Source organism: Drosophila serrata, unplaced genomic scaffold (assembly GCF_035046125.1).
Source record: "Drosophila serrata isolate PLE 108 unplaced genomic scaffold, ASM3504612v1 contig_264, whole genome shotgun sequence".
In the NCBI taxonomy this organism is placed as follows: domain Eukaryota; kingdom Metazoa; phylum Arthropoda; class Insecta; order Diptera; family Drosophilidae; genus Drosophila; species Drosophila serrata.
The window spans coordinates 107,525-121,406 of record NW_028257162.1 but is presented as its reverse complement, the minus strand read 5'-3'; the positions used below and the strand labels follow the sequence as shown (position 1 = coordinate 121,406).

The 13,882-nt window shown below is 44.0% G+C and overlaps 2 protein-coding genes across 2 annotated transcripts in view; both read right to left on the bottom strand.

The window, feature by feature from the left end:
• The window catches only part of LOC110188035 (phenoloxidase-activating factor 2), a 95,841-nt gene that overhangs the window by 35,625 nt on the left and 46,334 nt on the right, over positions 1-13,882 (bottom strand). The gene's annotated exons all lie outside the window — the stretch shown is intronic.
• LOC147643603 (uncharacterized) lies at positions 10,918-12,438 on the bottom strand. Its single transcript, XM_086833004.1, has one exon. The coding sequence runs from the start codon at positions 12,436-12,438 to the stop codon at positions 10,918-10,920; it is 1,521 nt and encodes a 506-aa protein (XP_086689130.1).

Sequence of the window (13,882 nt, the reverse complement as noted above, 5' to 3'; positions counted from 1 at the left end):
GCGGTATTTCGCTGTATTTAAACGGAGCCTGCCTAGGGCCAGGCAACTCTAGGTCGTCCCAACCCTGGCTTTGGGGCGGAGCCACGTTCGACCTTTTTTAATGCCCCAAACCCCTCCGGCCGCCGCGAGCCTCGTCGAGCAACTCGAACGTTTATGAACATGGATATCTACACATAATCCGGACCTTATGGGGGAGGCGAAACACCATCAGATCTCCGAAATTGATGAGTTGCTGAGCTCGGATGACGAACGGATGGAACGGATGCTAGATATCCACATCAGAGGTAAAACGGAGAAAAGCCTTTCCGACGCACAGCATGCATACAGGAAAGGGAGATGCAGAGACCGCACTACACGAGGTGGTGCGATACATAGAAAACGTACTGCTCTTAAAAAAATAAACTTTGGCCACCTTCTTAGAAATCCATTCTGTGATCCCTCAACAAGATAGGAAGGCACCAGAATCTGGATCGGGGCAATGCTAACGAGCTTATCACACAAGATTTGAGATGGGGGGCACAACTTAGGAGGGGGGGGGGGAGGTTTGTCTCCACTGCTATGGCTGATAAACATAGATGACATATTAAAAGCACTCAACAGTGAAGGAATAAAAGTGGCAGCATACGCAGACGACGTACGACGTAGTTCTACTGACCTCAGAGTCATTTCCCTGACAAGGGCACTCACTAGGATCCTTACTCACATATGGAGCACTAGTATGCGGGCCAGAATCGGCATCTGCAGCGATGAATATCATTCTCAACATAGTCCCAATAAAACATTTCATCAGGAACACAGCAGCCCAAAGCGCTATACGATCTTGGCGAAATGACCTATCGGATAACAAAAGATACTGACTATATAACGAACCGAATTGAGGAAGTGTACCCAAGCCGTATGAGGTGCCACTCTACACCGACGGCTCAAGGATGAGCTGCGGGGTTGGGGCCAGAGCCTTCGCTGAGAGCTGGGGAGTAGAAGAGTCCTTTCACCTCGCATCCTTCCTGTGTTCCAGGCGGCTGTTGAATTCTCTTTCGGTGGATACCTCCGAAATACGAAGGTAAGCATCTACTTAAGCGGACATCAAATCTTTCGCAACAGCAAGGACTACAATACTAGTGGCCAAATGCAAAGAGGCATTAAATGGACTAGCAGAGGACAACAGGGTACCCGGACAAAACGACATCGCAGGTAATGAAAAAGCTGACTAGCTGGCCAGGAAAGGGTCAGAGGAAAGATCTTACACGACAGACACTCTAGACTCTCTCAACTCAGTCTAGATGAAAATTCACTACCATTTCAAATTACTATCCAGAAAGGAATGATCGATGAAGACATTCAACTATCACTTTAACCTAACCTAACCTTAATTTCGTTTTTTTTTTTTTGAAAACCTGAATTTCGTTCAATAAAACTGCAATAGGAACGATGTTAAAATAAATTTAAATTAACATACAAAAATTATTTAAATTTAAATTTAGTCACGATTTCAAAATAATATAATGTACCAAATTACCAAAATACCAAACATTTCATACATGGGCAAGAAAAATAACGGAATGAGCCAGACAACAAATTTTAACAACAACAACCAGCGTCGCAGCAGTACAAATGCCAGGCAAGTTTTCATTTTTTTCTCGTCTAAAAACAAATAGATGTATTTTATTTTTGTGCTCTCGAGCTGTTCGAATGACTTGCAGGTTTAAAAGGTTTGTGTAGATGTGAGCTAAGGACTCTGCCGACAAGCTGTGTGATATTGCAAACATAGCGAAATGAGCCGGCCGAGCTCTGGGAGCCAAGGCGTGATTTTGTATGCATTATATACATATGTACATACAACAATTATATGTAGCTGACATAGAAAAAATATTATTTATGCATAAGTCGTGACACGATGATATAACTTGAGTTAAACACATCTCTAACTCGTTGTCCGTTTTTTTAGTTCCGTTATTTCTTTTGTTATACTCAGACGATTAAGCGTAGATAATTTTGAGACTGAGCGAGATAAGGCTACTTGTCGCTGTTTGTGGTCCCTTGTGTTGCTTAGCGTGTGTGAGTAAGCGAGATGTTAATAGTGATGAAAATGATGAATACAGTTGATATTGCCGTCACAAGAATCGCTGGCACGAGGCAGCGGTAGTCTAGAACGTTCACTGTAAGCAGACACAAGGGAATTCGTTTTTGTGCGCATAGCCAAAAGAAACGTTTAGTAAAAGAAATGGACTCTAACCCTATGGCTGACCCGACATCAGAAGTGGGATCCGTGCCAGCTCCTGCAATATCTGGAGAACAGTGGCGTGAAGTTCTTGACTTACAAAATCGAAATATGATCGAGCTCCTGAAATCAATGCAGGCAACGACAAAAGAGCAGCAACAATGCCGTGACGTCACTTTGCCCAAATTCAACCCTGACACTGCTGGAGTAGAAGCCTCAAAATGGTGCGCGACTACCGACATAATACTATCGAAGCACCCACTGGAAGGTAGTAAACTTATTATGGCATTGAGTAATTCCATGGAGGGGATCGCTTCGCATGGGTTACACAAAACTCCTATCCTGGCATGAAATGAAATGAGTTTCGAGAATTGTTTCTTCAGCGCTTCGAAGAAGAAGAGACGATGGCGGCCATGTTTTTCAATTTGCTAAACAGCCGCTCTGCCGATGACGAATGTTTCGCAGTTTATGCAAGTCGTTTAATCACGTCATTGACAACGAAATGGCGAAATAGGAGCCACGAGGAAATCGCCGTTTCTACCGTGCTTGCACACTTGGCGAATATCGATAGCCGCTTGCAGCGAATTGTTTTTCTTCAAACGTGCAATCTCGAAGTAAATTACAAACCGAATTGAAGGCGTTCTCTTTTGATAAGAAACGGCGCGGCTGTCGTGACGAAAACACTGAATCAGACCAAAAGAAAAGAATAGTGTTATCTGTGGTGTGTCATTTTTGTGGAAAACAAGGACATAAAATTGCAGAATGCTGATCGAAAATGCGTCAAGAGAGAGAGATGAAGCCACAGCGCTAGAAGTCAAGTCTCATGTGCTTCAAATGTGGCCAACCAGAGCACTTCAATTATTATCTGGAAAACGCACCAATAATATTTTAATGTTAAAAGGAATTGGTGATACCGGTATATACAGTACGTTGCAAATATTAAGTCAAGTTAAAATTAATGAAAATTTAATTGAAATATTGTTCTATGTTGTAAGAGATATGCAATTGAAAAACGATATTGTAATCGGGCGAGAGATCCTGAGCCAGAGCCTTAATGTTGTTATTTCATCAGATAAGTTTGAACTCGTAAAATCGAAAACTCTAAATATTTGTTCTTCAACTAAGCCAACATTTAACTTATCCGACTTAGACACCAAATTGGTCGGTAACGAGAAAGATGAATTAATTAAACTAATTGAAACTTATTCGACAGCATTTATTGAAGGAATTCAATGTACACGAGTTAGCACAGGCGAGATGAAAATACGATTAATCGACTCAAGTAAAACTGTCCAGCGACGCCCTTATAGGCTTAGTCCTCAAGAGAGAGAAACAGTTAGAAATCAGTTGAGCGAATTGACTAAATGTAATATCATACGCCCTAGTTGCTCCCCTTTTGCAGGCCCCATGTTGCTCGTCAAAAAGAAGAACGGGTCAGATCGCCTTTGTGTTGATTACAGGGAACTAAATTCAAATACAGTTTCAGACAAATACCCGTTGCCGCTTATCAATGACCAGATAGCTAGACTTTGTGGAGCTAACTTTTTTTCGTATTTAGATATGGCGAGTGGCTTCCATCAAATCCCAATGCACCCCGACTCAATAGAATATACCGCATTTGTGACTCCAGATGGCCAATTTGAATTTTTAACAATGCCTTTCGGTCTTAAAAACGCGCCAGCAGTCTTTCAGCGTTCTGAAATGAACGCTCTGGGTGATCTTGCTCATACTTTCGTAATCGTTTATATGGACCGTTGTGTCACCAACAAAGGAGTCTGGAATGGAAAGGTTAAAAATTGTTTTAAACATTCTTACAAATGCTGGATTCACTTTTAATTTTAATAAGTGCAGTTTCCTTAAAACAGAAGTTCAGTATTTAGGCTATGAAATACAGGCGGGGGAAGTTCAGCCCAATTCACGGAAAATATCTGCGTTAGGTTCATTACCTCCGCCACTAACTGCCACTGGCATTAGACAATTTATTGGTCTGGCCTCATATTTCCGAAAGTTTGTGCCCAACTTCTCCCAAGTTATGAAACCGTTATATTCTCTATCTTCTGGAAATGCGAGTATTACTTGGAATCCTGAATTGGAAAAAGTTAGAAAACACATCGTGGACATTCTTACAAACGACCCTGTATTAGTAATATTTGACCCTCAATACCCTATTGAATTGAATACAGACGCAAGCTCCATGGGATATGGGGAGATGCTTATACATCGAATACCAAAAAGATCTCATGTTGTAGAATATTTTAGTAAAACCACCTCTTTTGCGGAGTCTAGGTATCATTCTTACGAATTGGAAACCTTAGCTGTGGTTCAGGCCATAAAACATTTTCGTCATTACCCTCTTGTTCGCCATTTCGTTGAGTTTACCGATTGTAATTCTTTGAAGGCTTCTCGTACCAAAATAGATTTGACTCCAAGGGTACATCGTTGGTGGACCTATTTACTATCGTTCAATTTTGATATTCAATATAGAGAAGGAAAGCGTATGGCTCATGTTGACTTTTTGTCCAGAAACCCATTGCCTCTCGAATCACATCCAGCTGTATCTAAAATTCCCGAAAAGAGAGTAAATTTAGCTGAAATTTCTAGCGACTGGCTTATCGCCGAACAGCGTTTAGATCCCGAAATAATAGAAATTGTCACTAAATTAAACTCCGATGAGTTCTCTGACTTAGCCAACACATTTTATTTGCGCAAAGGAGTCTTGCATCGTAAAGTACAGCGGAATGGTAGGACACGTTGCTTGCCGGTTGTGCCACGAGCGTTCAAGTGGTCACTAATTAACAAAGTACACGAATCGATTATGTACCTTGGTTGGCAAAAGACACTTGACAAAGTTTATCAATATTACTGGTTTGCTAAAATGAACAAGTACTTTCGTAAATTTGTCGCTAACTGTATAACTTCTAAACTTCTAAATCTCCTTCTGGGAAAGTCCAAGCTAAGGTTCATCCTATCCCAAAGGTCAGTATACTTTGGTATACGGTTCACATTGACATTACAGGAAAGCTAAGCGGAAAAAGCGATTTAAAAGAGTACGTCATTGATCAGATCAATGCTTATACAAAAGTCTAAAGTTAGATGCTGAAAGTTGTATTAAGTCTGTGAAATCTGCCGTAACATTATTTGGAGAACCAAATCGCATCATAGCAGACCAGGGTAGGTGTTTTGCTAGTTCGAAATTCTTAGAGTTTTGCAACTCTCAAAAAATAAAACTTCATTTAATTGCCACTGGAGCAAGCCGTGCCAATGACCAAGTTGAACGTCTGATGAGCACACTAAAGAATTTGTTGACTGCCGTAGAAGCTAGTCAGCGATATTGGCAAGACGCACTTGGTGAATTACAGCTTGCATTAAACTGTACAATTTCTCGTGCAACTGAGGCAAGCCCATTGGAAATGTTGATCGGAAAAGAGGCTCGACCCCTGGGATTAGTTCCTCCGCTGGAAACAGAAGTAGAAATAGACTTAGCTAGTATTAGAGCTAACGCTACCTATAGAATGAAATCCTCAGCCTCTTATGATAAATCTAGATTCGATAAAAGCAAGGCAACTGTTGTCAAACACAATGTAGGTGATTACGTGTTACTAAAAAATGAAGAGCGACACCAAACTAAGTTAGATTCAAAATGTGTACTCCGTTAAGAGAAACAATGAATTTAATGAATTGAAAAGACGAATATAGTGTACTGGCGGAAGGCCCAAGTGAGGCATATTGAAAGTAATGTTAAGTCATTTATAATCTAGTTTCTAATGAAGAAAGTGAACTGAAAATACTACGAACATTAAATTAATTACGTTTGTAAAATAGGTATAAGAGAGTTTGTTATGAAGAAAATTGTTTGTAAAGCTAAACTTGGTGTACAGAGCAAAATGTGAAAGACACGAACAATAAAGTTTAAGACTTGAATACAGATGAAAATTGAATCTGTTTGATAAAAACGAATATACGAAGACGTGTAAATTGTCAGGATAGCCGTGTCGTGACACGATGATATTACTTGAGTTAAACGGCCGTTGCGCGCCACACATCTCTAATTCGTTGTCCGATTTTTTAGTTCCGTTATTTCTTTTGTTATACTCAGACGATTAAGCGTAGATAATTTTGAGACTGAGCGAGATAAGGCTACTTGTCGCTGTACGTGGTCCCTTGTGTTGCTTAGCGTGTGTGAGTAAGCGAGATGGTAATAGTGATGAAAATGATGAATGCAGTTGATATTGCCGTCACAAGAATCGCTGGCACGAGGCAGCGGTAGTCTAGAACGTTCACTGTAAGCAGACACAAGGGAATTCGTTTTTGTGCGCATAGCCAAAAGAAACGTTTAGTAAAAGAAATGGACTCTAACCTCATGGCTGACCCGACACAAACATACAGTTTGTCAAGTATTGTTTGCAAAATGAAAAATTCCATTAAAACTTGGACTTAACCTAAAAATTTATTGACAAACAAGATGAATTATTATAACATTTCTTTTCTAGAATTTTCAGAATACAGCAATGTTTTCGTGTGGATCTTTAGAGCCAGCAACTACCTCAAAAGACCAATTTCGCGACTGAACCTATAACATATTTTTACATTTATTTTACTATATTTTTATAATTTATGTGTTACAAAATATAAGAGATTTAAATAATTGTAAATACATATATAATTATGAATTTACATGATCTTTATTCCCTTATAGGGTATTATGTTTTCAGTCAGTTTGCAAATCAGTGAAGGAGGCACCTCCGACCATATAAAGTTTGTATATTCTTGATCAGCATCCACAGCTGAGTTGAGCTAGCCATGTCCGTCTTTCCGTCCGTCTGTTCGTAGTAATGCTAACTAGTCTCTCAGGTTTGAAGCTATCTGAATGAAGCGTTGCAGTTAGTCTCCTATATACACTTTCTCGTATATAAGTCAGAATTGGCCGGATCGGACGGTTATATCATATAGTTGCCAGAACAATCGGGAAATTTTTAGAAAAAAAAATTAGAACTTTCCCAGTTCTAAGAAGATGTTTGTGAATTTATAGCCATTTAATGTTATTTTAAAATTCTGTATTAAATTTTATGAAAACCGGATTACGATATCATATAGCTCCCTTCAGTATCATTCCTTTTGTATTCAGGTTTGAATCAGGTTGGATTGGAGAGGATTGGATTGTCCATCCTGAACAATCAAGGAAATTTCATACAAGCCATCCAGGAATTTCGATACAGTAGGCTTTAAAAAACCTGAATTTGGATTAGGTTTGTAGATTTTTTGGGGATTAAACGCTTTTAGGGCTCCTGAAAACTGTCAAAATAATAATTTTTATACCCTTAATATTATTTTTTCAATTTTGTATCAAATTTTATGAAAATCGGATTACGATATCATATAGCTTCCTTCAGTACCATTCCTTTTGGAATCAGGTCGGAATTCAGTTGGATTGAAGAGGCCTCCATCCTGAATCATCCAGGAATTTCCATACAGTAGGCGTTAGAAAACCTGAATTCTGGTTACCCGAGGAATCAGTAAGGAATCCTCCTAGGAATTTGTCATTAATATCGACATGAAGTACCCCCGAGTCAGAAAGGAATTTCGACCTGGTTCTGAACAGAATCAGCCACGAATTCGAGACGGAATTTTAGAGTAGAACCATATAGGACTCTCTTAGAAATATCAGGCGGAATCACAAAAGAATTGTAGGGGAATTCGATTAGGAATCAGATAGGAATTATAGGAGAATTCAGAGCGGAGTCAGATATAGAACTATGCTTGGCATTACCTTCATCTATAACCATATTCATAATGACGTGGAAAGTCAGCTTAACTTCTATGTATCAATTAGAAATACTAGATACTATATTCCCTTAGTGTTGCACCACTGTAGAATTGCATGAACACATTACACATTAATCTTTAACGTAGATAGTTTTCCAAAACTAAAAACTTTAATTCTTACCCAGTTAGTAGACAGGCAGACAAGCAATTTGGCAGCCCGCCACTAGTTAATTTCCTGGTCCTCTTTTTTTATTTTTCCTTTCGCGCCTACTAACTACTCATAAGGGCACTTGAATGTACTGACCGTAGTCCATCAACGTAAGTAAGGAAAAGAGTAAGAGGAAAATTTTGGCCGGCACTAACTAGGGCATACAACAGATCGAAACTTACAAGGATACAACGAGCAGCGAGTGCGGGAGCCGTGGGAGCAATGCGCTCATGCCCCCACGGGAACGCATTCTCGACCTCATATCCAACAAGGGAAGATTGGAGCAGGGAAAAATACCGATTTCCCTTAACGCGATCCAGACAAGGATCCATGACCACTTCAAACAGATAGCCAACAAGGAATGGTTAAGAAAGAGCGAGCAGAAAAGATCAAAGGAATGTTGGCCAAGATACGACAAAAAAACGAACCAGTGAACTGCTATACAATAGCAAACGGGATATCAGCAGGTTCACGGCAGTCACCACAGGATATTGGGCGATCGGATCGCATGCAATGAAGATGGGACTGCCACATAATACAATCTGTAGAAAGACACCGGAACACTTCCTCTGCTTCTGCCCAGCGCCAAATCACACCAGACTTCGCCACTTTTTTCCTACCAGATGGAGTCACTGGGAAGCATAGAAAAGCTGAAGGTATCGGCAATCCTAGGCTTCCCTACTGACCGAGGATGATACTCATAGTGATCGGGACCACAAATAGCAAATAGAGGGAGTGGAACAAAAAAGAGCTTAGCTCTAATTGGAGGCTCTAGTGTTGGGCCTCATCGCTGTAACATACCTACCATAGGAAAATGCAAAACTGTGAATATCCGATTTTCATAAAATTGAAATCAAAATTTAAGAATAATAATAAAGGGCTATGTGATGAAAATCTGTTGAAAACTGAAAAAATTATAGTTTTTGTACAATCGATCCTATGACAGCTATATGATAAATTGGTCTGATTTTTATAGAATTAAAATCAAAATTCTAGAATAATAAAAAAGGGCTATATCTCAAAATTGAGGAAAATGTGTTGAAAACTAAAAAAAAAAGTTTTAACTTTTGTCTAATCGTTCCTAAAATATAGTCGTTCGGTCCGGCCGTTTCCGACATACATATATACGAGTGAGGGTATATAAAAGACTAACTGCAAAGTTTCATTCAGATTGCTTTAAAACTGATATTTACAGTTTCAGTTTTACACACTCAGTGATTAGGGGGGCGATCCTGCCCGCAAAGACTCGGCAATGGAGGCCCGAGAAATTCCCACGTCGCTGGCGAAAGAGTTAACCCGTCAGGGTTGAAAAGATAAAGGCGGGGGCGTCGTGGTAGTTTTCTGAGCGTCGGAGATGGTCGCAGCAGTCCCATAGCTGGCACGTTCCGTCCGAATGCTCGTGCGCCAAACAGCTGGGACAGTACTTATTGGCGAGGACCGCCCGTAGCCGCTTCCCAGCACTTAGACACACGACGGCATCGTCGTAGTGTGTGGATTTCCTGCAGACTCGGAAACGGTAGGACATGATACCTCGAGTACATCTACTTTCTTGAGTGATGGCGGTGCGAGGACGCGGAGGCATCGTGCTGGGTTTGACTGCCTGAATGACGAAGAACAATAAAGGAATTAGTATAAATATTTCGTATTGGAACTACGGCTTATGACTACGAGACAACACATAACGTCGAGCCACTGGAACTACTGTGGGTGGACGCGTCCATCGGAAGGAGGACGGCTTTGGCTACAGGGCGCTTAAGGAGCCCCCGCGCAGTGCGGATGTAGACCACAAGAACGCGTCCGTCGGATCCTGGAAACACCGCATCGACTCTTCCTAACCGCCATTCATAGGACGGAAGGTTGTCTTCCTTAACAACAACCATGTCCCCGACACGGAGGTCTCTTGACGGGGCTTGCCACTTATTATTATGAAGTTCCTTGAGGTACTCTTCTTTGCTGCTGGAGAGCCTTCAAATGCTGCCACCGGTTAATAACGGACGTTGTGCCCCCCTTTATTTCGGTTTCTACCGTGGCTAGGAGGGGCCCTCGAACAAGAAAATGTCCAGGAGTAAGTGCCAACAAGTCGGCGGGGTCTTTGGACATGGGAGCGATCGGGCGCGAGTTCAGACATGCTTCGATTCTCGCCAAGAGCGTGGACAGCTCTTCAAACGTATATTTGCGCGTGGCCGTGGACTTATAGAACAGGGTCTTAAAGCTCTTGAAGCCTGCCTCCCATGTGAGGGGCTCCAGGAGGAATGAAATGCCAGAGCAGCTGTTGATGACAATATGCGCTTGTCACAGCCCCTTTCAGGCTTTGGAGAAAATCACGAGAGAGGGGGCAGCCGCTCCTACAAAGGTTTTAATGTCGAAGGGGCCGGCGTAGTCCATACCGGTGTAGGTGAAGGGACGAGAGAACGAAGTCCTCTCCCTAGGCAGCTCTCCCATAAGTTGCGTCTGCACCCTCTTCTTGTGGATGATACACACCTTGCACGAATAGATGACCGATTTGACCAAATTCCTCACCCTCGGAATTCAGAATTTGGAACAGAATTTTGCCGCTCTCATGAGCCCCTGCGAATCAAGGAACGGGTTCAAATTTAGCATGGGACTGGCTGCTGGTAGGGGACGTTTTTGAGTTAGGCAGCTAATCTCGGAGGAAAAAACGCGGCGTTGCGTGGCCGTCACCAGGAGACGTTCGGCCGCCGCGATTTCAGTGGCGGTCAGGAAATCCTCAGGTGGAACCTCGCTCCTCCGAGTGCGCTGAACGAAGCGAAGCGATGACCAGCAACGCCTTGTCGAGGATGAAGAACCGCTCCAGAATATCTTCTGTGGGAGCCTTCGCGGCATCGACCTTGACGGCTCGCTTCTCAAGCTCAGTGACGGGGGAACCACTGCCTTGAGTGGGCCACTCGCAGCGAGGCCTCTGCATCCAGGCGGTGCCGTGCCACCACAACTGACTGGCCGCGAGGTCTTGGAGCATTACCCCCCGGCTAGCGAGATCTGCCGGGTTCTGATCGGAGCGAACATGTGCCCATCTCTCCACCTCGGTCAGCTGGGTAATCTTCGTCACCCGGTTAGCCACGAACGCTGTCCAGTGACGCGCTGGTTTGTGCAACCAGGCGAGGACAATTGTCGAGTCGGTCCAGCAGTGCAGGGTGACTGCCGGCCCAGGCATTTTTGGAAGAACGGCATTTGCCATTTCGGATAATAATACGGCCCCGCACAACTCCAGTCGAGGGAGTGACACCGTTCTGATCGGGGACACTCGCGTCCTTGCCGTTAGGACAGACGGAAGAATATCGGCTCCTATCAATACGTCAATTCGGGAGCTCTCGTCAATTTGGACGTCGGGAAGCCCTTGTAGAAGGTCTCGCGGAATCGGATACGAAAACAGATTGCCGGACAACTGCGGAATCACATATGCTGCAGTCTCTACTTGTAGCCCGGGTCTGGCAGGTGAGTGAATTGAAAAATGGCACAATTTAGTAGACTGCGCAGAAACGGACTGATTAAGGCCGGAGATTTGGGCTTGAATGGTCTTAAACGGGAGCTTAATCAGGTTGAACAGCCGTTCCGTGATGAAGGTTGCCTCAGACCCTGAGTCTATTATGGTTCGCGCTTGGAAGCTGCACCCGACATGACAAACGTTAATGAGGGCGGTCCCCAATAGGCCGGCTCCCGAGCCGGAAGCGAAGCACACTTTTACTCCACCTTGTTCTTCTGAGCCAGCCGAACCTCTAGAAGTGGGCGCGGGTTGGTGCGGCGGTGACGCCGACGGACTTGGAGCGGTTACGAAGGGGTTACCGCGGTGTAGAAGAGTGTGATGCCGGCTATGGCAGGTGGAGCAGCTGTGAGCACTCGTGCAATCCCGTTGCTGATGCCCTCGTGCAAAACAGTTTAGGCACAGCTGCTTTCTCTTAATGTAGTCGGAGGGACCATTCACATCAATCTCAAGAAAACGTGGACATAAGCGAGCAGGGCGATTCCCGCCGAAACAGAGATCGCGCCCCTTGGGGGCAGGAACTACTCGGGTCTCGTACGAATTGAGCCTGCGAGTTGGGGCGCTCGTGGGTGCCGATCTTGGCGGAACTGGCCCCGAACTGCTAGGCCTGACGTCGTCGATGGCCTCCAGGGTGCGATGACGCTCTGTCGAAAAAGCATCTAACTCCCTCCATGCTGGAATTTGGGCTTTTTTATGTATGGATTGCTCCCACAGCGAAAGTGTTATGTTGGGGAGCTTGGAGGACACCATATAAACCAGGATGCAATCCCAAGCTTAGACTTGAATCGAGGACATCTCTAAGGCTGCCAGGCAGCTTTGAATGGTGCCGTGCAGATCCTTCAGCGCGACTCCGGATTCCTGAGGCACAGCCTGGATATTGATGAGGATCTTCAACTGGCTGTTGACCAACAACCGTCGATTTTCGAAGCGTTCGGTGAGGCTTCGCCAAGCTGAGGCGAACCTTTCATTGGTGAGCGGGGCCTAAGACACAATGGCATTTGCGTCGCCACTGGTTTTCTAACTGGGGAACAACTTTTCAACTCGGGTGATGCGAGAATTGTGAATGTAAATCACCGTGAATAGATCTCTGAAGGTGGGCCAAGGAAGATAGTCGCCCGCGAAAACATCTGTATCCACTGGTGGCAACCGACACCCGGTTGGAGGGGGGGGCGTGTGGACACTGTAAGCCGCCCGAGCTGACTGAGAGGCGGCTTGAGATATTGTTTCCTCGAGGTTGGTAACACAACTCGAATAAAAGGAATAACTGTAACTGTACTTGATTCCAGCACTGTCGAGGTGGCCTTGCCCTAGTCGGACGCGGAGAGCAGTTCGAAACAGCTCTCATAAATTTTCTCCACCTTTTCCCACAGGGCCCGGATTTGGTCCCTATGGACTTGACACATGATGGGGAAGAATTGTTCGGTCTCCGGGGTGCCCGGCGTGTGGATATTCGCCTCGAGTTGACTGACACGGTCTGTGGTGGCAATAAACCGTTTGAGCGCGACATCTATCGCATTTTGCGCCATTCTGAAAACTGACCGAGTAACTCTAGGCGAGGACCCAGATAGTGAATCTACGGATTCGTAGCTTTTTGCCCTTGGAATGGCAGTGGCAGCCTTAGGCTTCAGTTGAGACGTCCGCGGAGATACAGATTGGGACCTATCCAAGCGGATGGAGGGGATCGGACGCGGTTTCTTGTCGTCTCCCGTGGGCATTCTCGAAAGCGAATGCTGCTAATCAGTGCTGGTCAACTGTCGAATGGGAAAACGGTTTCACAAATGCACTGTCTTAATCGGCAAAAAAATAGAGAGATGACGGACGAAATGTATATGGAACTCGGAATGCTGGTTTAGGCAGTGCGTACGACGAACAAGCGGAATAGAGCTCACAGAAGGCTGGAGGATACGAAAGGAGCCAACAAAACTTAACCGAATGGAGGTACTGAGCTTAGATATGTATTTATTGTGAATTATTGAGATGAGGATTTAACCGCTGTGTTATACCGACGGCGAGCGGTGCCTATATGATGGCGGCGGCGAAGTGCATACAAAAAAAATAAATAAACAGACCAAGCGCAGTCGCATCTGAGTGAACTGAATTTGGACGTTGGTTATGCTGGTACTTGTCTAACAAATGTTAAGGTTATCAACTGCAAGCCGCTAATGTTGAAGAGCCGAACTTAAAAGCTCGGTAC